The 25,258-nt window shown below is 42.8% G+C and overlaps 1 protein-coding gene across 1 annotated transcript in view; it reads right to left on the bottom strand.

The window, feature by feature from the left end:
* Nucleotides 1–25,258, bottom strand: part of LOC125460531 (nuclear receptor subfamily 2 group C member 2-like) — a 186,514-nt gene that overhangs the window by 120,885 nt on the left and 40,371 nt on the right. The window contains exons 3-4 of the mRNA XM_059649547.1: nucleotides 11,141–11,377; nucleotides 10,262–10,339 (exon numbers count right to left, since the gene is read on the bottom strand). Coding sequence (XP_059505530.1) covers nucleotides 10,262–10,339; nucleotides 11,141–11,377 — 315 coding nt within the window. The remainder of the gene's footprint in view (nucleotides 1–10,261; nucleotides 10,340–11,140; nucleotides 11,378–25,258) is intronic.

Below are 25,258 nucleotides of genomic sequence, written 5' to 3'. Positions count from 1 at the left end.
CCTCATCCCACCTCCTTGACCTGTCCATCTTCCCTGGACTGACCTATCCCCTCCCTACCTCCCCACCTACACTCTCTCCACCTATCTTCGTTACTCTCCATCTTCGGTCCGCCTCCCCGTCTCTCCCTATTTATTCCAGTTCCCTCTCCCCATCCCCCTCTCTGATGAAGGGTCTAGGCCCGAAACGTCAGCTTTTGTGCTCCTGAGATGCTGCTTGGCCTGCTGTGTTCATCCAGCCTCACATTTTATTATCTTGGAATTCTCCAGCATCTGCAGTTCCCATTATCTCTCCCATTTCATGGGGCACTGGCACCAGTTTTGGAACCGGGAGGGATCTGTACCGGGGGGATCTGTACCGTTGGGACAGTCTCCTCCTGAACCGATCTGGAACCAGTGTTCTAGCAAAAAGGATAAATAGGGTGGCCAGTAGGACTTTAAGCTTCTGCGTTGGTGGGGGGGGGAGCGAAAGTGACAGGTAGTATGGAGTTACATGGAAAGATAAGCAGCAGGATAGCATGTGTTCAGGTGGGTTTAAGCTCGAGGAAGATTAGGAATACAGCAAAAAGGAAGGAGAGCTTAAGACACTTTAGGATTTCCAATATCTCTAATTATGACAAGAAAGTTTACATTAAGGCACTTTACCTAAATGCTCATAGTATCCGTAACAAAGTAGATGAATTAACAGCACAAATCATCTTGCATGATTGTGATGTGGTAGGCATCACAGAGACATGGTTGCAGGGAGTTCAGGACTGGCAGTTAAACATCCAAGGATTTACAACTTAGCGAAAAGACGGGGAGGTGGGCAGAGGGGGTGGGGTTGCCTTGTTAGTTAAGAATGAAATTGAATCTACGGCACTGAATGGCATAGGGTCAGAGAATGTGCAGTCTGTGTGGGCGGAGTTGAGGAACCACAAAGGCAAAAAAACCATAATGGGAGTTATGTACAGACCTCGTAACAGTGATCAGGACCAGCGGCACAAGATGCACTGGGAAACAGATAGGGCATGCCAGAAAGGCAAGGTCACGGTGATCATGGGGGACTTCAATATGCAGGTGGACTGGGTGAATAATGTTGCCGGTGGATCCAAAGAAAGGGAATTCATGGAATGTTTACAGGATGGCTTTTTGGAACAGCTTGTGATGGAGCCCACAAGGGAGCAGGCTATTCTGGGCTTAGTGCTATTTAATGAGCTTGACTTTATAAAAGATCTTAAAGTAAGGGAACACTTAGGAGGCAGCGATCATAACATGGTAGAGTTCAGTCTGCAGTTTGAAAGAGAGAAGGCAAAATCGGATGTAATGGTGTTACAGTTAAATAAAGGTAATTACAGGGGCATGAGAGAGGAATTGACGAAGATCAACTGGAAGCAGGGCCTAGCGGGGAAGACAGTAGACCAACAATGGCAGGAGTTTCTGTGTGTAATTAAGGACACAGTACAGAGGTTCATCCCAAAGAAAAGAAAGATTATCTGGGGTGGGATTAGACAGCCATGGCTACAAAGGAAGTCAGGATATAGGATATAGAACATACAACATAGAACATAGAACATTACAGCACAGTACAGGCCCTTCGGCCCTCGATGTTGTGCCGACCTGTCATACCGATCTCAAGCCCATCTAACCTACACTATTCCATGTACATCCATATGCTTGTCCAATGACGACTTAAATGTACCTAAAGTTGGCGAATCTACTACCGTTGCAGGCAAAGCGTTCCATTCCCTTACTACTCTGAGTAAAGAAACTACCTCTGACATCTGTCCTATATCTTTCACCCCTCAATTTAAAGCTATGCCCCCTCATGCTCGCCGTCACCATCCTAGGAAACAGGCGCTCCCTATCCACCCTATCTAACCCTCTGATTATTTTATACGTTTCAATTAAGCCACCTCTCAACCTTCTTCTCTCTAATGAAAACAGCCTCAAGTCCCTCAGCCTTTCCTTGTAAGACCTTCCCTCCATACCAGGCAACATCCTAGTAAATCCAAGGCTTCCACATCCTTCTTATAATGCGGTGACCAGAACTGTACACAATACTCCAAGTGCGGCCGCACCAGAGTTTTGTACAGCTTCACCATAACCTCTTGGTTCCGGAACTCGATCCCTCTATTAATAAAAGCTAAAACACTGTATGCAATCTGGGTGGCAACTTTCAAGGATCTGTGTACAAGAAAAAATCTATGCATCAAAGAAAAAGAGACAGCCTATAAAGTGGCCAAGAGCACTGAGAAATCAGAAGATTGGGAAGATTACAAAAACAAACAGAGGATAACAAAGAGAGAAATAAGGAAGGAGAGGATCATATATGAAGTTAGGCTAGCTAGTAATATTATAAATGATAGTAAAAGTTTCTTTCAATACATAAGAAACAAACAAGAGGCAAAAGTACACATTGGGCCGCTCCAAATTGATGCTGGAAGATTGGTGATGGGAGATAAGGAAATAGCTGTCGAACTTAATAAGTACTTTGCATCAGTCTTCACAGTGGAAGATATGAATAGTATCCCAACAATTAAGGAGAGTCAGGGGGCAGAGTTGAGTATGGTAGGCATTGCAAAAGAGAAAGTGCTAGAAAAGCTAAAAGGTCTAAAAATTGATAAATCTCCTGGCCCCGATGGGCTACATCCTAGAGTTCTGAGGGAGGTGGCTGAGGAAATAGCGGAGGCTTTGGTTGTGATTTTTCAAAAGTCACTGGAGCCTGGGAAAGTCTCAGAGGATTGGAAAATTGCTGTTGTAACCCCCTCGTTTAAGAAAGGATTAAGACAAAAGATGGAAAATTTAGGGCCGATTAGCCTAACCTTGGTTGTTGGTAAAATTCTAGAATCCATTGTTAAGGACGAGATTTCTAAATTCTTGGAAGTGCAGGGTCGGGTTAGAACAAGTCAGCATGGATTTAGTAAGGGGAGGTCGTGCCTGACAAACCTGTCAGAATTCTTTGAAGAGGTAACAAGTAGGTTAGACCAGGGAAACCCAGTGGATGTTATCTATCTAGGCTTCCAAAAGGACTTTGATAAGGTGCCTCACGGGAGGCTGCTGAGTAAGGTGAGGGCCCATGGTGTTCGAGGTGAGCCACTGGCTTGGATTGAGGATTGGCTGACTGACAGAAGGCAGAGAGTTGGGATAAAAGTCTGTTTTTCGGAATGGCAACCAGTGACAAGTGGTGTCCAGTAGGGTTCAGTGTTGGGGGCTGTAGCTGTTCAGCTGCAGCTTTATATATTAATGATCTGTTTGAAGGGACTGGGGGCATTCTGGCGAAGTCTGCCGATGATACGAAGATAGGTGGACAGGCAGGTAGTACTGAGGAGGTGGGGAAGCTGCAGGAAGATTTAGACAGTTCAGGAGAATAGTCCAGGAAATGGCTGATGAAATTCACCGTGAGCAAATGCGAGGTTTTGCACTTTGGAAAAAAGAATACGGGCATGGACTATTTTCTAAATGGCGAGAAAATTCATCAAGCAGAAGTACAAAGGGATCTGGGAGTGTTGGTCCAGGGTTCTCTAAAGGTTAACTTGCAGGTAGAGTCCGTGATTAAGAAAGCAAACGTAATGTTGTCATTTATCTCAAGAGGGTTGGAATATAAAAGCAGTGATGTGCTTCTGAGACTTTATAAAGCTTTAGTTAGGCCCCATTTAGAGTACTGTGTCCAATTTTGGGGCCCACACCTCAGGAAGGGACATACTGGCGCTGGAGCGTGTCCAGTGGAGATTCACACAGATGATCCCTGGAATGGTAGGTTTTAGGTATGATGAACGGCTGAGGATCCTGGGATTGTATTCATTAGAGTTTAGAAGGTTGAGGGGAGATCTAATAGAAACTTACAAGATAATGTATGGCTTAGAAAGGGTGGACGCTGGGAAGTTGTTTCCGTTAGCGGGGACACTAGGGCCCGTGGGGACAGCCTTACAATTAGAGGGGGTAAATTTAAAACGGAAATGAGGAGGCATTTCTACAGCCAGAGAGTGGTGGGCCTGTGGAATTCATTGCCACGGAGCACAGTGAAGGCTGGGACATTAAATATCTTCAAGGCAGAGATTGATTAATTTTTGATCTCACGAGGAATCAAGAGCTACAGGGAGAGTGCAGGGAAGTGGAGTTGAAACGCCCATCAGCCATGATTAAATGGCAGAGTGGACTCGATGGGCCGAATAGCCTTACTTCCACTCCTATGTCTTATGGTCTTATGGTCTAAAATTGTGGATCTAGTGTATTTGGACTTTCAGAATGTTTGATGAACTCCCACCGAAGAAGTTAATGTGAAAACAAGGGACGTGGGATTTATGGCAATATACTGGCATGGACTGAGAACTAGTTAGCAGCTAAGAAACAGACAGTGAGGAACAGGGATCAAAATGTCAAGAACATCAACAAGAGCATGAGTCTTCTTTAGTCAGAGTTGTGGAGTGTGCCTGCGAGAATAGTGGAGGCTGATTCTACAGGAGCTTTTAGAAGACAGCCAGACATAGATTTGAAAATGATGAATTTAGAGGGCTATGGAGATAGGGCTGGAGAATGGAATTAGCTGAATAGCTCCTTCAGGAACAGGTACAGACACGATGGACCAAATGGCTTCTTTCTGCATGATAAATTCTACGATTCTGAATGAATCATTTTCGGAATGAAAAGCAGTGACAAGTTGGGCACTGCAAGGATCAACACTTGGGCCTCAGCTATTTACAATATATATTAACAATTTGGATAAGAAAATCAGATGTAATCTTTCCAAGAGCTGATGATTTGGAGGAGTTGAATGAGTTGGCATGGAAGGCAGATGCAGGATAATGCGGATAAATGCAAAGTTGTCCACTTCAGTAGGAAAAACAGAATGGCAGGGTATTAGGCTGATAGATTGGGAAATGTTGATTACTAAAAGTCCTGGGTGCTCTTGTACACCAGTCATTAAAATCAAGCATGAAGTTGCAGCAAGCAGTTAGGAAAGCAAATGGTATGTTGGCCTTTACTGCAATAGGGTTTGAGTTAAGGATCAAGAAAGACTTAAAGCAGCTGCACAGGATCTTGGTAAGACCACACCTGGAGTACTCTGAAATTTAGGTTTCCTGTCAGAGAAAAGATACTTTTTTTTTACAGAAGGAGAGCAGCCAAGGTTCACCAGACTAATTCCTGGGATGACAGGTTTGTCACACAAGGAGAGTGGGTCAGCTGTTTGAGTATTCCCTGCAGTTTTGAGTAATGAGAGGGGATCACACTGAAACATACAACATTTTCACAGCCTTGGACAGACTGGATTCAGGAATGATATTTCTCCTGGCTAAGGATTCCAATTGAAGGGTCATCGTCTAAGGAACACTTAGTCATTCTGGGCTGCGCCGAGCAGCAATTTGTTCACTAAGAGGACAGTGGACCTGTGAGATTTGCTACCACAGAAGGCTGTGGAAACAAGTTACTGAACATATTTAAGAAAGAGATATTTTCACAGGCGAAATATGTACAAGCGTTTAGGGAGTATGGCATTGAACTACAGGATCAGCCAAGATCACATTGAACAGCACAGCGGGCTCGATGTGCCGAATGGTCTACTTCTGCTCCATTTTTCTATTTCACTCTATCTATACATCTGATCATTCTGTACACCTCTATCAAATCACATCTCATCCTTTGTTGTTCTAAAGAGAAAAGCCCTAGCTCTCTTAAACTTTCCAGGTAAGACCTTCCCTCCATTCCAGGCAACATCCTGGTAGATCTCCTGTGCACCTTTTACCAATTCTTCCATATCCTTCATGTAATGAGGTGACCAGAATTGGACACAATACTCCAGATGTGGCCGAACCAGGCTTTTGTACAGCTGGAGCATAACTTCACGGCTCTTGAACTCAATCCCTCTACTAATGAAAGCTAACACACCATACACCTTCTTAACAACTCTATCCACCTGGGTGGCAGCTATCAGGGAACCGTGGACATAAACCCTGAGATCCCTCTGCTCCTCCACACTGCCAAGCATCTTTCCGTTAACCCTTTCAAATTTGTCCTTCCAAAATGAATTACCTCACACTTTTCAGGGCTAAACTCCATCTGCCACTTCTCAGCCCAGCTATGCATCCTGTCATGTCCCTTTGTAACCTAGAACAGCTCTCCGTACAATCCACAACTCGACCCACCATCGTTATCATCCGCGAACTTACTAATCCACCATTCCACTCCTTCATCCATATCATTTACAAAAATCACAAATAGAAGAGCACCCAGAGGTCACACTGGCATCAGTGATAGTCTACTGCATGCAAATTGTTGCCATATGTCTTTATTAGAACATTCACCATGCTTCAAAATGCATTTGATTAGCTGTGAAGATAGTTTCAAGTTTAATTTCACCAGGAATTGTTTCAAGGCAGCAGATATTTGGACCCTCTGCCGCCGGTTAGCTCAGTTGGATAGAGCATGGTGCTAATAACGCGAAGGTAGTGAGTTCGATCCCCATGTGGGCCAACCTTTTGTGCGGCACATTGGTTAGCACTGCTGCCTCACTGCGCAAGGGACCTGGACTCGATTCCACCCTCGGGAAACTGTCTGTGTGGAGTTTGCACGTACTCCCCATGTCTGTGTGGGTTTCCTCCGGGTGCTCCGATTTCCTCCCACAGTCCAAAGATGTGCAGGCTAGGTGGATTGGCCATGTTACATTGCCCATAGTGTTGAGGAACATGTAGATTAGGTAGGTTTATCAGGGGATGGGTCTGGATGGGATGCTCTGAGGTTCGGTGTGGACTTGTCGGGCTGAAAGGCCTGTTTCCACACTGTAGAGATTCTATGATTCTATGAAGTGTGTTCTGAACCAACACAAACAGGGGTGAGCGAGTTTTGAGAAGATTTGTAGCTCAGGTTGAGTTTCTGGATGTGAGTTTGCTTGCTGAGCTGGAAGTTTTCAGACGTTTCGTCACCATTCTAGGTAACATCATCAGCGAGCCTCCGATGAAGCGCTGGTGTTATGTCCCGCTTTCTATTTATCTGTTTAGGTTTCCTTGGGTTGGTGATGTCATTTCCTGCTTTGGTGATGTCATTTCCTGTTCTTTTTCTCAGAGGATGGTAGATTGGCTCCAAATCAATGTGTTTGTTGATGGAGTTCCAGTTAGAATGCCATGCTTCGAGGAATTCTTGTGTGTCTCTCTGTTTGGCTTGTCCTAGGATGGATGTGTTGTCCCAATCAAAGTGGTGTCCTTCCTCATCTGTATGTAAGGATACGAGTGATAGTGTGATAGTGGGTCATGTTGTTTTGTGGCTAGTTGATGTTCATGTATCCTGGTGGCTAGCTTCACTTTCAATGACAAAACCTACAGACAAACCAACGGTACACCCATGGGATCTCCGATATCAGGGTTCTTAGTAGAGGCAGTAATGCAGAGACTCGAACAAACAGCTCTGCCAATCATCCAACCCAAACTTTGGGTCCGCTACGTGGATGACACCTTTGTCATCACTAAACAAAACAAATTAGAGGAAACCTTCAAGACCATCAATAATACCCTTACTGGCATAACATTCACAAAAGAGGAGGAAAACAACAACAAACTGCCATTCCTAGATGTCACAGTAGAGCGAACAGCCAATGGGGAACTTCAAACCAGCGTCTACAGGAAAACAACACATACGGGCCAAATACCGAACTACAGGAGCAACCATCCCAACACCCACAAATGAAGCTGCATTAGAACATTATTCCAACGAGCCAGCACACACTGCAGCACAGAGGAACTACAAAGAGCAGAAGAAAATCACCTATACAGCGTATTCAAAAAGAACGGGTACCCAATGAACACAGTCCGCCGATTTCTCAGCAACAAACCCAAACAAACAGACAAAACGGGCTCAGAAACCATAACCACTCTCCCCTACATCAAAGACATTTCCGAAATGACTGCCAGACTACTCGGACCTCTTGGCATCAGGGTGGCTCACAAACCCACCAACACACTAAAAGAGCAGCTAATGAACTTAAAAGACCCTATACAGACAACAAGCAAAACGAACGTCATCTACAAAATACCTTGCAAGAACTGTGACAAACACTATATTGGACAAACCGGCAGAAAGCTAGCCACCAGGATACATGAACATCAGCTAGCCACAAAACGACATGACCCACTATCACTGGTATCCTTACATACAGATGAGGAAGGACACCACTTTGATTGGGACAACACATCCATCCTAGGACAAGCCAAACAGAGACACGCACGAGAATTCCTCGAAGCATGGCATTCTAACTGGAACTCCATCAACAAACACATTGATTTGGAGCCAATCTACCACCCTCTGAGAAAAAGAACAGGAAATGACATCACCAATGCAGGAAATGACATCACCAACCCAAGGAAACCTAAACAGATAAATAGAAAGCGGGACATAACACCAGCGCTTCGTCGGAGGGTCACTGATGATGTTACCTAGAATGGTGACGAAACGTCTGAAGCAAAGCTGGCAGGACAGAGTAATAGACTATGTACAAGGCATATGGGACACTTGCCCTTATCAGTGCTGGCATAGATTATAAGAGCAGAGGAATATCTAAGGAGTTGCAAAAGATGCTGAAGTGAGCAAACTCTCATCCACAAACAGGGGTGTCTGAGTTAGGGAAAAACTGCCTAAAAACATCCTTTGAATTGGTTCAGCTGCAGTTTGTTACAGTCCTGAGACTGCAGTGCACAAGGAAACAGCCAGGAGCATGTAAAGAAGAAACATCTCAACCATGTCTCACAGACAAAACTGAAGACTCTGAAAAGAACTCTTGCATTAAGAGTTGATCTGATCAACTACTGAATCAATGATTGACCAATACTCTGCAGACAAAGTCATGTCACCATCACACAAAAAAAAATCAAACGAATTGAGAGGGATAATTTATTCCACGCTGTGGTCGACATTCGAACTACGGAATTTCCTTGTCCCCATCTATATTTTTCCATTCATAATATTTATGACAAACCATCTAGCTTTGTTTTTCTTATTCATGAATGAATATCTATATTTGGGATGTTAAAGGGTTGTAGCTTAAGTTGCATTATAGTCACAAAGACATTCATTTTTGTTTGCCATTTGCTTAAATATGAGTTTGCCTCCAATAAACAGTTAATTTCCTGTTAATGATGAAATCTGATATGATCTACTTTTGTCTTGAATAGCAGTCAGTCAGACAAATTGATAACATTGGTGTTGAATTTTACCAGTTTGGCCTAACCACCTTGAGCTACTAAACCAATGGCTTTCCTTCCATTATAAAGTCAAAAGTGATGATTATACAACGTTCAGCATCTTTTGCAACTCCTTAGATATTCCTCTGCTCTTATAATCTATGCCAGCACTGATAAGGGCAAGTGTCCCATATGCCTTGTACATAGTCTATTACTCTGTCCTGCCACCTTCAAGGACCTGTGACAAGCATCCCAAGATTCCTCTGAGCTTCCTAGTGTCTTGCTATTCATTAAGTACTCCATTGTCTTGTTCCTTCTTCCAAAATGCATCACCTCACATTTATTAGGGTTAAATCCCATCTGCCATCGATCTGCTCATCTGACCAAACTATTTACGTCCTACTTAACCTAACACCGTCCTCCTTACTGTCAATCATGATCAATCTTTGCGTCATTTGCCAACTTACTTACCTACACCCCACATTCTCATCCACTTCATTTATGAATATCTCAAACAATAACAGACCCAGCACTGACCCCTACGGCGCACCACTACACACAGGGCTCCAGTCATACAAACAGCCTTCTACTACCACCCTCTGACTCCTATCACTAATTTTTTAATCCAACTTGTCAAGTTACCTTGTGATTGCATGTTCCTTTACCTTCTTTATCAGATTCCCATGCAGGATCTAGTCAAAGGCCTTTCTGGAATCCATACAATCTACATCAACTGCCCTACTTTCATCCAAACACTTGGCTACCTCTTCAAAAAATTCAATCAGATTTGTTAGGCACAGCCTCTCTCTGATAAAGCCAGGCTAACTATCAAACCTTGCCTCCCAAAATGGAGACTAATTTTCTCCTTCAGTATGTTCTCCAATAATTTCCTTACCAATAACATCAGACTCACTGGTCTATCCCATCACCTTTCTTGTAAAGTAGAACCACATTAGCTGTTCTCCAGTCCTATGGCACCTCCCCTGTGGACAGAGCTGATTTAAAACTTTGGGTCATGGCCCCTGTAATTTCAAGCCTTGTATCCCAGAGAAGCTTGAAACTCATGCATTCGGACTCATGGATTTGTCCACTTTTAAATCTGTCAACATCTCCAATACCTCCATAGTTCCTGTATCAATCTGTTCAAGACCTTCACAGTCCATCTTCTCAAATTCTGTATTTGCATTCCCCTTCTCCTGCAGAAAGACAGATGTGAAATACTCATTTAACACCCTGCAGTCCTCTGACTTGACACATAGATTGCCCCATCTTTGGGCCCAAAAGGGTAATTTTCTTCCCTTTGAAATACTTAGAATATTTTGGGAATTTTCCCTAATTGTGCCTAATTTTTCCATATCCCCTCTTTGCTCTCCTCATTGCTTGAGTGTAATTTAAACACCTGTGCTAATCCAAGAATTCCCAGGCTGAATGTACTCAATCTGTTAAATCTTGCATAGAATGAGCACATCTATCCAAGTCTAAATTCCTAGGAGGCATAGTCATACTAAATTTCACTCAAGAACTTCAATAGCAAATCCAAATCTTCTTCAGTTTGCAACTAACAGGCCTTTGGCATACAAAATACTTTGCTTCTGATAAGAAGTGACAATGCTAAGTTCACACAAAGTTTCCTTTTTGGTGAAACTGTAACTCATGCCTGAATATCCACTTGTTTTCTTCACTGGTCATCTCGTTCAAACTCTAAGAACACTGGAAGATAAACAATCAACAATGTATCCTTGCTTACCGCTATTCTGCACCATGATTACAAGAAATACACCTGAAACGAGCCTTTTACTATTATGGGTGCTAGTTCCAAATTCTGCCAATGTCCTCCTCTATTTCTCAGGCAATTTTCTTTTCCGATTGTTTTTCGGATCCAATTTTCCCTCATTAGCAGGAATCAACTAAGCATTAATATTATCACAGGATCAATTTCTGGCCAGGTAAGTCAAAAGAACACGATTAACGGAGCATATGTAACATGAAATATTTACCTGAAATCTTTGAGGTACAGTACCATCTGTAGCGGTAAGGATTAGCTGCTTTGAACTGGAGCTTTCCGGTGTTGTCAGAACAAGTTTACCTTGGACTGGGCTGTCTCCTTCTTCCAGTATCACCTTTGCCTCACCTCTACCTTCTGGCCTGGCCAAAATAAATTGTTTGGAGGCTACAGCTGTATCTAAAGCCGTTACGATTTGTATCTTCTGTCCTGTTTGTTCATCAGTCACAATCTGCAAAACATTGTTAGTAGCTTATTTTATAATCTGGTCCGTAAAAAATCATATTTTAATGTCAGTCAGGGGGACCAGTGTTGGAGCCTACTATCTGGAAATGAAACAAAACCACTCACTTCTTTTAAGTTGTATTTTTATTGTATTTGTATTCAGTTCTATTAGTGTATAGTATTTTTCAGGCATTTATGTTAGACATGTTACATTTTTGAGATCTGTGCTGGATGCTCTCCTCAGGTGGTGTATAACTCAAGCAGCCTCAGGATGGAAATTTGCAACTAGGAATTAAATGAAAATTGACTTGGGCCCTGAACATTTGCTTGCTTTACAATGCACGCTCACATGATGCTCCACATCATTCAAATGACATATACTGAATCAGGCCAAGGCTCAAACTATACCACCAAAGCTTGAATATTGCTGAAAAGAGAAACAGTTTGTTGACCGTTTTCATCTTGCACTATTTCAGCTGTACAAAATGGGTGACAGCTCATCCCTCAGTCATTCCTCAGGGAAATACCCTAACCAGAGTCATTCTGTCTAGTTTAAATTTAAGTCAGCCATCACTTAACTGGTGCATTCTACACAGCTATGCCTCCCCCAGTCATAAAAGACAAAGTAGAAATGGGAAGACTGCATGGCCCCTCAAACCTGCTTCACCATTCAACAGAATCATGGTTCATCCAATATTCCTGCCTTTTCCCATAACTCATGATTCCACTATTGATTAGAAATCGATCCATCTCAGCCTTAAATCTATAAATGGATCTTGTTGCCAAAACGTCCTGCGGGAAGGACTTAAAACCCTCTGACAAAGTAAATTCCTCATCACCTCAGTCTTAAGTTGGTGCCTCTTTATTCTGAGGCTACGTCCTCTGGTCGTACCCTCTCATTTGAGGGGAGAGATCTTCTCAGCATTTACCCTTTGAAGCCTCTTAGGAATCCGATGTGTTACAATGAAACGTCCTGTCATTCTTCTGAACTCCAAAGGAGAGTACCAACCTGTTTAACCTTTGTTCATAAGGCAATCCCCCATAACAGCAATTACAACATGTATAGCTGGATGAACATAGCAGGTCAAGCAGCATCAGAGGAGCAGGAAGGCTGATGTTTCGTACCTAGACCCTTCTTTAGAAATGGGGGAGGGGAAGGGGAATCTGAAATAAATAGGGAGAGAGGAGAAGGCTGATAGAAGATGGATAGAGGAGAAGATAGGTGGAGAGGAGACAGACAGGTCAAAGAGGTGGGGATGGAACCAGTAAAGGTGAGTGCAGGTGGGGAGTTAAGGAGGGGATAGGTCAGTCCAGGGAGGACGGATAGGTCAAGGGGGCGGGATGAAGCTCGTAGGTAAGAGATGAGGGTGGGGCTTGAGGTGAGACGAGGGGATAGGTGGGAGGAAGCACAGGTTAGGGAGGCAGGGACGAGCTGGGCTGGTTTGGGGATGTGGTCGGGGAGGGGAGATTTTGAAGCTTGTGAAGTTCACATTGATACCATTGGGCTGCAGGGTTCCCAAGCGGAATGTGAGTTGCTGTTCCTGTAACCTTCGGGTGGCATTGTTGTGGCACTGCAGGAGGCCCAGGAAGGACGTCATATGAGGAACGGGAGGGGGAGTTGAAATGGTTCGCGACTGGGAGGTGCAGTTGTTCAGTGCAAACCGAACGTAGGCGTTCCGCAAAGCAGTCCCCAAGCCTCCGCTTGGTTTCCCCGATGTGGAGGAGGCTACAACGGGAACAGCAGATACAGTGTACCACATTAGCAAATGTGCTGGTGAACATCTGCTTGATGTGGAAAGTCTTCTTGGGGCCTGGGATGGGAGAGAGGGGGGAGGTGTAGAGGCAGATGTAGCACTTCCTGTAGTTGCGGGGAAAAGTGCCGGGTGTGGTGGGGCTGGGGGGGGAGAGAGGAGTGTGTGGAGCAGACAAGAGAATCACGGAGAAAGTGGTCCCTCTGGAAAGCAAATAAGGGTGGGGAGGGAAAATGTCTTTGGTGGTGGGGTCGGATTGCAGATGGCGGAATTGTCGGAGGAACCAAGAGAGTAGGATGGAATTCCTGCAGGACAAAGGGTGTAAAGAGCTGTAGTGAAAGAGGCTTTAGGAATCAGCCGCTTTGTAGTAGATGGTTGTGGACAGTTTATTCCCTGAAATGGAGACAGAGAGGTCAAGGAAAGGAAGGGAAGAGTCAGCAATGGGCAACGTGAAAGTTTTGGAGGAGTGGAAAATGGAGACAAAATGAACAAATTTTTCAAGGTCCTGGTAGGAGCATGATGCAGCACTGAAATGTACCGAGAAAGGAGTTGTGTGACGGGGCCAGTGTAGGACTGGAACAAGGATTTTTCCACATAACCCATGCAGAGGCACACATAACTAGGAACAATGTAGGTGTCCACCGCCACTCCTTTGGCTTCCCTATTCAGTCCTTGCTTTTCCAAATACATGTAACTCCTGTCACTCAGAATCCCCTCCAAGAACTTAACCAGCATTGATGTCAGGCTCACCAGTTTATTGTTCCCTGGCTTTTCTTTACCACTGTTCTTCAATAATGGCATCCATCTTCCCATCTTCCAGCACCTCCCCCATGGCAATCATTGATATAAATATCTCCAAAAGGACCTGTATGCTAGCTTCAGTGTTTCATGCACAAACACTTCCCAATCCTTTTGTATTGCAGTTTTCCTCCATTTAAATTAAATCATGTTCTTTCTTTTACCTTCTGAAATGAACAACTTTAAAATGTTCCCATGTTATATGCCATTTGCCAACTTTCTGCCCAATTTTACAATATCTCTCTAAACTGCATGTGTCCCTCATGTAACTTGCCTTTCTACGTATTCTTTCTGTTGTCTGTAAATTTGGCTGCAGTACATTCATGTCCTTCCACTCAGTCAATAACGCATATTGTAAACAGTTGTGGTTCCAGTATTATTCCCTATGGATCCTCACTTGTCACAGATTGTTAATTCATGAAAGAGCTCCCCATTTGCTGTGTCCACTAGTCAAGTCTCCATCAATGGTAACATACTACCTCCACCTGCATGTGCTCTTATGATTTAACTTTTTGTGAGGTACCTTTTCAAAGTGCCTTCTGGAATTCCAAATACAACACATCTAATGGTTCCCCTATATCCATTCAGGTCGAGACCTACTCATAAAATTTGTCATAGAGATAGTAGGAACTGCCGATGCTGGGAATCTGAGATAACACGGTGTGAAGCTGGATGAGCACAGCAGGCCAAGCAGCATCAGAGCAGCAGGAAAACTTGACGTTTCCGATCAGGACCCTTCTTCAGAAATGGGGGAGGAGAAAGGGATTCTGAAATAAATAGGGAGACAGGGGGAGGCGGATAGAAGATGGATAAAGGAGAAGATAGGGAGAAGATAAGAGAAAAAAGACCTGTCTGACTCCTCTCACCCTATCTTCTCCTTTATCCATCTTCTACCCGCCTCCCCCTGTCTCCCTATTTATTTCAGAATCCCCTCCCCCCAACCCCATTTCTGAAGTAGGGTCCCCACCCAATACGTCAAGCTTTCCTGCTCCTCTGCTGCTACTTGGTCTGCTGTGTTCATCCAGCTTCACACTGTGCTATCTCAATAAATTTATCAGACATGATTTCGCTTTCACGAAGCTCACACTGCTTGATTAGATCACGATTTTCCAAATGTGCTATTACTGCTCTCAATATGTGAATCTAATATTTTTCCAACAACAAATGTGAAATTAATCATGCTGTGGTTACTTGCTTTCTCCTTTCTCTCTTTTTAAACAGGGGTGCCACATCGGCCATTTTCCAATCCTCCAGCACTTCTCCAGAAGCCAGTGAATTTTGGAAAATTACAAACAATGCATCCACTATCTGTATAGCTATTTCACTTAGGATCCTAGGACACAAGAAATCATTTGGTCCACTGAGGTCACAACAATGACTCCAAGCTGCTAGCTACCTGTCACTTTAACTGTTTGTTCCAGTTCCATTTTAAATGCTCAATACACCATCTCATACATTATATAGAGGATTTCAGTTCAGAAGTAGGCTTACTTTACTGAAATGATACAGACCCTTGGTAAGATTGCACCTGGCCTGGTGTGTGCAATTTTGGTCTCCCTACTTAAGAAAGGATATACTTATCGTAGAGGGACTCCAACAAAGATTCACTAAGCTGATACCAAGAAAAAAACAGTCCTATGAGCAAAGCTCAACTGGGCTCATATTCAATAGAGTTCAGAAGATGGGAAGGTGTCTCTTTAAAACATAAAAATTCTAACAGGGTTAGACAGATGAGATGCAAGGCTGTTTCCCCTGCAATGGAGAGAGTCTAGAAACATGGACCACAGTCTCAGGATATGGCGCAGAGCACTTAGGAACGAAATGAGAGAAGATTCCTTTATTCAAAGGGCAGTGAATTGTGGAATTCTCTATCACAGAAGGCTGAGGAGACCAAGTCACTGATTATATTCAAGAAAAAGATTGATTTTTTTTCAATATTAAAAGGCATCAAGGGGCACGAGGAGAAAGCAGGAACATTGCTTTGAGACAGAGGAACAACCATGATCATGTCAAATGATGGAGTGGCATGTCGGCTCCTAGTATAAATGTTTCCAGCAAAGCTCGACATCAGCTTACTACTTCATCCTTCAATCAGGCACTTTGCAGCCTCCCAGACTTAACAGAATCCAACAGTTTCAGAAGCAATTCTTTGCTCAAATGTTTAACATACATTCTGGGATGGCAGCTGTTGGCACTGATTTTTAATTTCACTATTTTAATTTCATCATCATCTCCATTGAACTCTTCGAGTTTTTTTTAAACTTATCTTATTATGACTCCATGCCTCCTTATTGGAACATCATGGTTTTTATCATGATTTAATCTCTCTTGTCTTTTATTCTGTCACAGACTCTTCCTTTTATTACTTTTCTGCTCCAAATCTCTCTCATAATGTACTTATGTTAAACCAGTTTCAACTCTTCTTTTCCACTTCTGATGAGAGGTCATTGACCAGTGAAAAGAGGAAGTATTGGGTATGGTATGGGAACATCTGTTTCTATTCAAAAACGGTTTGGTGATTTGACAGACACTCACAAGCCTGCAGAAGTAGGACATGTCTGAACTACCTTAGAGTTTTTCTGAAGCTTGGATGTTGTACATAAAAATAACACCAGACAAAACAATGCACTTCTCAATGCTGTGAGGGTAAGCAAAGGTTCAAGAAAGGAGATAGGGTGACATCCGAAAAGATAGACAGAGGGATACGAAGCAACCCTGCCAGTGTGAAATGTACGATAAACAAAGCATTTGTCTAAAACAGATGATTTCAGAATTCAAGAAATGTACTGTCTGCATGACTTACTATACATGAGAATTCTTGTTGAGGGCAGAGCTCTATTTCAGCACCAGTCCAGAGAAGACTTTCTCAATATGGCAAAATAAACAACTGTTAACCTATACTCGAGTCTCCTGAGATTGGCAACATAATCTACCTCAACACCTGAAAAGGTAGCTCTGTTCCTCTCTTCACAGATGCTATTTTTGCTGTTGACTATCACTAATATTTTCTGTTTCCTTAACCTTATTCACAACCAGGTTAACATTTTGCCATGGGTTTCATGGAATTCCATGGCTTCAACTTTAACCAACAGTCTCTTATCAGGGACTTTATAATTGCTTTCCGGAAGTCTACATAATTAAAACCTTCAAACAATACAGTCCAGCTTATCAGGCATGATCTACCCTTGACATAACCATGCTGAGTTTCTCCGATCTTCTGAAAACTATCAAAGTGTTCAATCAACGATAACGAAGTGTGAAGCTAGATGAACACAGCAGGCCAAGCAGCATCTCAGGAGCACAAAAGCTGACGTTTCGGGCCTAGACTCTTCATCAGTGTTTAATCACCCTGGTCTTAGTTGCAGATTATGACAGTCCCAATCACAAAGGTCAAAGAACAATACAGCACTGGAACAGCTCTTCTGCCTATCAAGGCTGCGCTGACATGTGATATTTTTCTCAATTAAAAATATTTTGCCTCTACATGGTCCATATCCTTCTATTCCCTGTCTATTCACATATGCCATTATCTGTCTCTTAAATGTGCCTATTGTATCTGCATCTACCAACTCCTCTCGGAACGTATTCCATGCACTTAAGCATTCTCTGTGTAAAAATCATGCCTCTCACATCTTCTTTAAACTTACGCCTTTTACCACAAAACTATGCCACCTACTAATAGACATTTCTACCCTTGGAAAAAGCCTTTGACTATCCATGCCTCTCAATTTTGTAAATTTCTGTCAGGCGGCCCCCTCATCCTCCAACATTTAAGTGAAAACAATCCAAGTTTGTTTGTCCAATCTCTCCTCATTTTAATACCAGCAATCCAGGCAACATCCTGGTTAAATATTTCTGTAACATCACCAAAGCCTCCTCATCCTTCCTGTATTGTAGCTAACAGAACTGCATGGAATATTCCAAATGTGACCCAATTTAAGTTTGATACAGTTAGAACATAACTTGACAGTTTTCCTACTCTGTGCCTTGATCAACCAAGGCAAGCTTGTCATATGCCTCTTAACCACCTTATCCACTTGATGCCAATTTCAGGCAACTGTAGACCTGTACATCCAAATCCCTCTGTACATTAAAGATTCAAAGGGAATTGCCACTTACTGTATACTTCCAAAATACATCACCTCACATTTGTCCGGTTTAAATTCCATCTGCCATTTCTGTGCCCAAGTCTTCAGCTTATCTATGTCCTGTTGTATCTTCTGGCAGGCCACGTCATTATCTGCAACTCCCCCAGTCTTTGTGTCATCAGCAAAATTACTATCTGGCCACCTACATTCTCCTCCAAATCATTTATATATTTATTACGAACAATAGGGGTCCCAGCACTGATGACGGTGTAACACTACTGGTCAGAGATCTCCAGTCAGAAAAACACCCTTCACTGCTACTCTCTGCCTGCTATGACCAAGCCAGTTCTCCTTCCATCTTTCCAGCTCACCAATGTATCCCATATGACTTCAACTTCTGGATCAGCCTGTCATAATGGACCTTGTCAAAGGCTTTGCTAAACTCCACACATAGAACAGAGAACATAGAACAATACAGCACAGAACAGGCCCTTCAGCCCTCGATGTTGCGCCAACCTGTGAACTAATCTAAGCCCCTCCCCCTACACTATCCCATCATCATCCATATGCTTATCCAAGGACTGTTTAAATGCCCCTAATGTGGCTGAGTTAACTACATTGGCAGGCAGGGCGTTCCACGCCCTTACCACTCTCTGAGTAAAGAACCTGCCTCTGACATCTGTCTTAAATCTATCACCCCTCAATTTGTAGCTGTGCACCCTTGTACAAGCTGAAGTCATCATCCTCGGAAAAAGACTTTCACTGTCCACCCTATCTAATCCTCTGATCATCTTGTATGTCTCTATTAAATCCCCTCTTAGCCTCCTTCTCTCCAATGAGAACAGACCCAAGTCCCTCAGACTTTCTTCATAAGGCCTTCGCTCCAGACCAGGCAACAACCTAGTAAATCTCCTCTGCACCTTTTCCAATGCTTCCATTTCCTTCCTGTAATGGGGCGACCAGAACTGCACGCAATATTCCAAATGAGGCCACACTAGCGTTTTGTACAGTTGCAACATGACATCACGGCTCCGGAACTCAATCCCTCCACCAATAAAACCTAAAACGCCATAAGCCTTCTTAACAGCACTATCAACCTGGGTGGCAACTTTCAGGGATCTATGTACATGGACACCAAGATCCCTCTGCACATCTACACTGCCAAGAATTTTTCCACTGACCTGGTATTCTGCCTTCCTATTATTCCTCCCAAAGTGAATCACCTCACATTTACCCATATTAAACTCCATTTGCCACCTTTCGGCCCAATTCTGTAGTTTATCCAAGTCTCCCTGCAACCTGCAACATTCTTCCCCACCGTCCACCACTCCACCGATTTTAGTGTCATCTGCAAACTTACTAACCAATGCCTGCATCCAAGTCATTTATGAAAATGACAAACAACAGTGGTCCCAAAACAGATCCTTGAGGCACACCACTAGTAACTAGACTCCAGGCTGAATACTTTCCATCAACCACCACTCGTTGGCTTCTTACAGAAAGCCAGTTTCTTATTCAAACTGCTAAATCTCCCTCAATCCCGTGCCACTGTATTTTCTCTAATAGCCTACCATGTGGAACCTTATCAAAGGCTTTATTGAAGTCCATGTACACCATGTCAACTGCCCTACTCTCATCCACATGCTTGGTCACTTCAAAAAACTCAATGAGGTTTGTGAGACACGACCTGCCCTTGATGAATCCATGTTGACTATCTCCAATCAAATTGTTGCTTGCTAGATGATTATAAATCCTATCTCTTATAATCCTTTCCAAAATCAGACGTAAGGGTCACTGGTCTATAATTACCTGGGTCATCTCTACTGCCCTTTTTGAACAAGGGCACAACATTTGCAATCTTCCAGTCCTCTGGTACTAAACCTGTAGACAATGAGGACTCAAAGATCAAGGCCAAAGGCTCCGCCAATTCCTCCCTAGCTTCCCAGAGAATCCTTGGAAAAATCCCATCTGGCCCAGGGAATTTATCTACCTCTACACCTTCTAGAATTGATAACACCTCCTCCTTACTAACGTTAATCCTTTCAATTCTAGTAGCCCGTAACTCGGTCATCTCCTGTACAATATCCTCCTGTTCCTCAGTGAAAACAGATGAGAAATAATCATTTAGCACCTCTCCAATCTCCACAGGGTCCACACACAACTTCCTACTTCTGTCTTTGACTGGCCCTATTCCTACCCTGGTCATCCTCTTATTCCTCACATACCTATAGAAAGCTTTAAGGTTCTCCTTTATTCTACCTGCCAATGTCTGCTCATGTCACCTCCTTGCTCTTCTTAACTCTCTCTTTAAATCCTTCCTAGCTAATCTGTAACTCTCCATAGCCTCATCTGAACCATCTTGTCTGATTGTCACATAAGCCTCCCTCTTCCGCTTAACAAGAGATACAGTTTCTTTAGTAAACCTTGGTTCCCTTACCTTATCGCTTCCTCCCTGCCTGACAGGGACATACCTATCAAGCAATATCTGTTCCTTAAACCAGCTCCACATTTCGATTGTCCCCACCCCCTGATACCATTCATCGCACTATCCTCATCAATCATTTTTGTCATTTCCTCAAAAAACTAAATCAAGTTTGTGGCACACGACCTCCTTCACACCAAACCATGCTGCTTCTAACTAATAAATCCACATTTTTTCCAAATGTGAATAAATCCTGTCCCTTCGAATCATCTCCAATAATTTTCCTACCACTGACATAAGGCTCACTGGCCTGTAATTTCCCTCATTATCCCTGCTTCACTTCTGAAACAAAAGAACACATGGGCTATTCTCCAGTCCTCTGAGACCTCTCCTGTGACTAAGAAGATATAAAGATTTCATACAAGGTCCCAGCAATTTCTTTCCACACGTCTCTCAGTATTTTGGAATGGATCCCATCATGTCCTGTGGCCTTGTGAACCTAATTGCTTTTCAAAACACCGAACACCATCTCTTTTTTAAAATCAACATGCCCTAGAATATCAACATATTCCTCTCTAGACTCCCCGTCCATCATGTCTTCATTTTCCAATACCGATGCAAAATTAGGACTTCATCCACTTCCTCCAGCTCCATGCCTAAATTCCCTCCAGTCTTTGAGCGGATCTATCCTTTACCCTAGTGATCCTCTGGCTCCTTATTTACGTATAAAATGTGTATAACCTTGGGATTCTCCTTAATCATGCCTGTCAAAGATATTTCATGGCACCTTTCAGCCTCCCTTACTCCTTGTTTGAGTTCTTTCCTGTTTTCTTTATATTCTTTCACAGATCTGACTGCCTTGACTTTCCCAAACCTTATGCATACCTCCTTTCACTTTCTGATGAAGCTCACAATTTCTCTTGCATTCCAAGGTTCCTGAATCTTGTTATCTTTATCCTTCATTTTTACAGAAACATGCTGGTCCTGACTCTAATCAACTAGCCTTTAAAAGATTCCCACATGCCAGATGTGGATTTACTTTTGAATAGCTACGGCCAGTCTACTTTCCCAGTTCCTGCCAAATATTGTGGTAGTTAGCCTTTCCCCCAATTTAGTACTTTCACCTGAGGACTACTGTTGTCCTTACCCGTAAGTAACTTAAAACTTACGGGATTATGGTCATGGCTCCCGAAATGCTCCACCGCTGAAACTTCAATCACCTGGTTGGGCTCGTTACCCAATCGAGTATGGTCGAGTATGGCCCCTTCTGCAATTGGAGTATTCACATATTGTTTCAAAAAATCCTCCTGGGCTCATCTAACAAACTCCCACATCCAAGCCCCTGGCACCAAGTTTCAAGCATATAGAGAAGTTAATATCATCCACTTCAACTACCCTGTGGTTGTTTACATTTTTCCATAATCTGTCCACACATCTGATCCTTTATTTCCTGCTGGCTGTTGGGACACCTGTGGTTGAACAGGAGGCAACAAATCTAGCGGTATTATCACTGGACCATTAATCCAAAGACCCAGGATTGTTCTGGGGACTCAGGTTTGAATCGTGCCACAACAGATGGTGAAATTTGAATTCAGCAAAAAAAAACTGTCATTAAGGGCCTTGTGATGGCCATGGCTCCATTGCCAATCGTCAGAAAAACCCATCAGGATCACAAATGTCCTTTAGGGAAGGAAACTGCCATCTTTACCTGATCTGGCCCACACGCAACTCCAGACCCACAGCAATGTGCATAACACTTAACCGCCCTCTGGTCAGTTAGGAATGGGCGATAAATGCTGGCCTAGCCAGCAAGGCTCTCATCCAATGAGTGAATTTCAAAAAAAGTACAATATACAAGTACAGAGTAATTGCACCCTTTCTATTCCTGAGCTCTACTCATGTGGCCTCACTGTGCAAGCCCTCCAAGGGTGTGCTTCCTTAGTACAGCTGTGATATTTTCCCTAATCAGTAATGCAACTCCCCCACTGTCTTTACATCCCTCTCTATCTGAGCTGAAACATCTAAAGCAATGTACTGTTAAGCTTTAACTGTTAAGCATTGTCACTCTCAATCAAGCTTTACAGGCATATTCCTTGCATTAAAAAAATACAAGTTAGACTGCCAATCATGCCTGTTTGTAACCTCCGTCTGTTTGTTCTCATTGTTAGCCTTACTGGTTTCTTCATCTATAACTCCTCCTCAGTCATTTTACTTTATGATCTACTGCTCTGGTTCCCATGCTCTCCAATGCACTGGCAAACTTTCCTGCCAGGCTATTTGTGCCCCGCCAGTTTAGGTGCAACCTGTACTTCTTGTACAAGTCTCATCCGCCCTGGAAGGTATCACAATGATCAACATACCTGAAGCTCTCACTAGGCTAACTGGTTTATAATGCTTTGATATCTCTCCGTCAACTTTTTCAAAATATAGGATAATACATTCATCATCATAAGCTCCCACAAAAATCGCTAAGCTCTCTAAGAAAGCGCCATCTATCTATAAAAGGTACTATGGCAATTCTAGCTAAGAGTCCTCACAGGAGATTCACAGAGATAACATCCTGACAGCGGATCAGCGGAAGAAAGGCATTTATGACTTGAGAGGCAGTGGAGAAAGCAGAACATTCTGGAAGACACATTCCATGTGGACTTTGAGAGGCTAAATTTTAATTTATTTTTTCTTATTACTCGGCTCACATACGTGGGACTTGTGTTTACTTAAATAGCTTATCAGTAAAATTTTGTTCAGTGAGGGAATAGTTAGTAGTTGGGGGGAATTGTCTGGTTTGTCAGTAGTTCTGTTAAATTGTTTACTGTTAGAGTTTTAAAAAAATTAACTGTTACTTGTTACTTATAAAGTGAATATAAGGGATCTTCTGTCATTTAACCTCCCATTCTCCATACCTGTTGAGGCTAAAATCCAGGTTCTAGCTGGTTCATGTACACATTCTGAACAGATCTGAATGGATTTGGACAGACTTAAACAAACTTGAGGATTAGTGTCCTAGATCTTTAAATAAAACTTAGGTGAGAAAAATCTGTTTAATTTTAGTTACGTGCTGTTGGTTAAATCAAAAGTGAGGGAAATGGCTCTTAAAATTGCTAAAGAGGTTCTGGGATTTGAAGATGCATCTCAAATTTGCCAAGGAAGTTTTGAAGATCAGAGGAGGAAGTATACTTTTAGAATTAGCCAACAGGTTACAATTGGGTTTAACTAGGGGCAAGAGAGAAGCTGAAACTGTAAAGGAGTTAGCCAAGCATTTAGGTACACCAGAGAAACAGGAAAGTGCAGGGGAGGTACCAAAAATTAAATTGCAAATAAGATAACTTGTGTTAGAGAATGAAAGAGAGTTGAAACAGTTTGAATTATGGTTACAAGCAGAAGAAAATCACAAAGGAAAAAATAGAGGAGAGGGAAAAAGAAAGACAGAAGAAAAGAATGTCAGTGTTGGAAAAGATGAAGTTGGAATGAGATGCATTAAGATTTCAAATGGCAGAAGGAAATTCTGCCAAGATAGAAATGAGGATGAACAAACTCATCGTCCCCAATAGCCTAGTATGGATATATACAAATATGCCAAACATTATGAAAATCCAATGAAAAAGATGTGGAAGCCTTTTTATTCCATTTCCTTTGAGAAATTGGCCAGGCAGATGAATTTGCCAGGGACTGTAATGAAGATGATGTTAATTCAGGCCAAGCTGGCAGACAGGGCTAGTAAGATGTTTGCAGCACTGTCAGGGGAGGTGTCAGGAGACTATGAAGGAGTGAAGCAGACTATTTTGAATGACTATGAATTGGTACCAGAAGCATATAGACAACTGTTCAGAAATATGAGGAAGGAACCAGGGCGGACTTCTGTTGAGTTTGAAAGAATTAAACACTGCAACTTCAATAGATAGGTGAGACCATTAATGATAGAAAAGACACATGAGGATATAAGAGAGATTATTCTGCTGGAGTTTAAAATCTCACTTCCAGAAATGATAAGACGTCATCTTGAGGAACAGAAAATTCAAACAGCGTGAAGAGCTGCTGAGATGGTGAACAAATGTGTTAGCATGCAAATGGAAATTTCCTTCCAACAACAATTTCATTCCATGAGGGATAGAAATTAGGAGAAAGGGAGATCCTTCAATGGAAAACAAAAAGCAGACCACACTGGGAACAGGTTACCACAAATGACAATAGAAACCCAAGAGGGTGGAAGACCTCAGGTGTTTTCACTGCAATAAGGTGGGACACACAAAGTCACATGGCTGGCGGTTTAAGAAAGGCACTTGGAAAAAGGATGTGGTTAAAAGAAGCTAAACCAGTGGGATTAGTTGAGGTAGTGAAATCCCAAAAGAAGTTAAGGAGCTGCAGGAGAGTGCAGAGCCTGGTCATGGGCTGGACAGTGAGATGGCGCCCGATCTCTTTAAACACTTCACCTCTGTGGGTAAGTTTTATTCAAAAAGAACAGGAGGAGAAGGTAAAGAAGTTACAATATTCAGGAGATACAGGAGCTGGTCAGTCTCTAATAGTAAGAGATGAACATATTTGCACTCTGTCTAAAATGTTACCAGAGAGGGTGGTGATTGGTGGAATAAACGGAGGGAGATTTAGCATTCCCCTGTGTAAGATCAGGTTGGAAAGTCCAATCAGGACTGGGGATGTGACAGTGGGAGTGATTGTAAGAGAGTCTATTCCAGGTATATAGTTTGTTCTTGGAAACGACCCAGCAGGATTAAAGGTGACAGTGATGCCATTATAGTAGAGAAGCCAAGGAAAACCAGGAAATTGAAGGGTTAAAAGAAAAATACTCTAGAATTTTTCCAGACCATGTGGTA

Source organism: Stegostoma tigrinum, chromosome 11 (assembly GCF_030684315.1).
Source record: "Stegostoma tigrinum isolate sSteTig4 chromosome 11, sSteTig4.hap1, whole genome shotgun sequence".
In the NCBI taxonomy this organism is placed as follows: Eukaryota; Metazoa; Chordata; class Chondrichthyes; order Orectolobiformes; family Stegostomatidae; genus Stegostoma; species Stegostoma tigrinum.
Note: the sequence above shows the minus strand (reverse complement) of the source record. Positions and strands in the feature narration are given on the sequence as shown.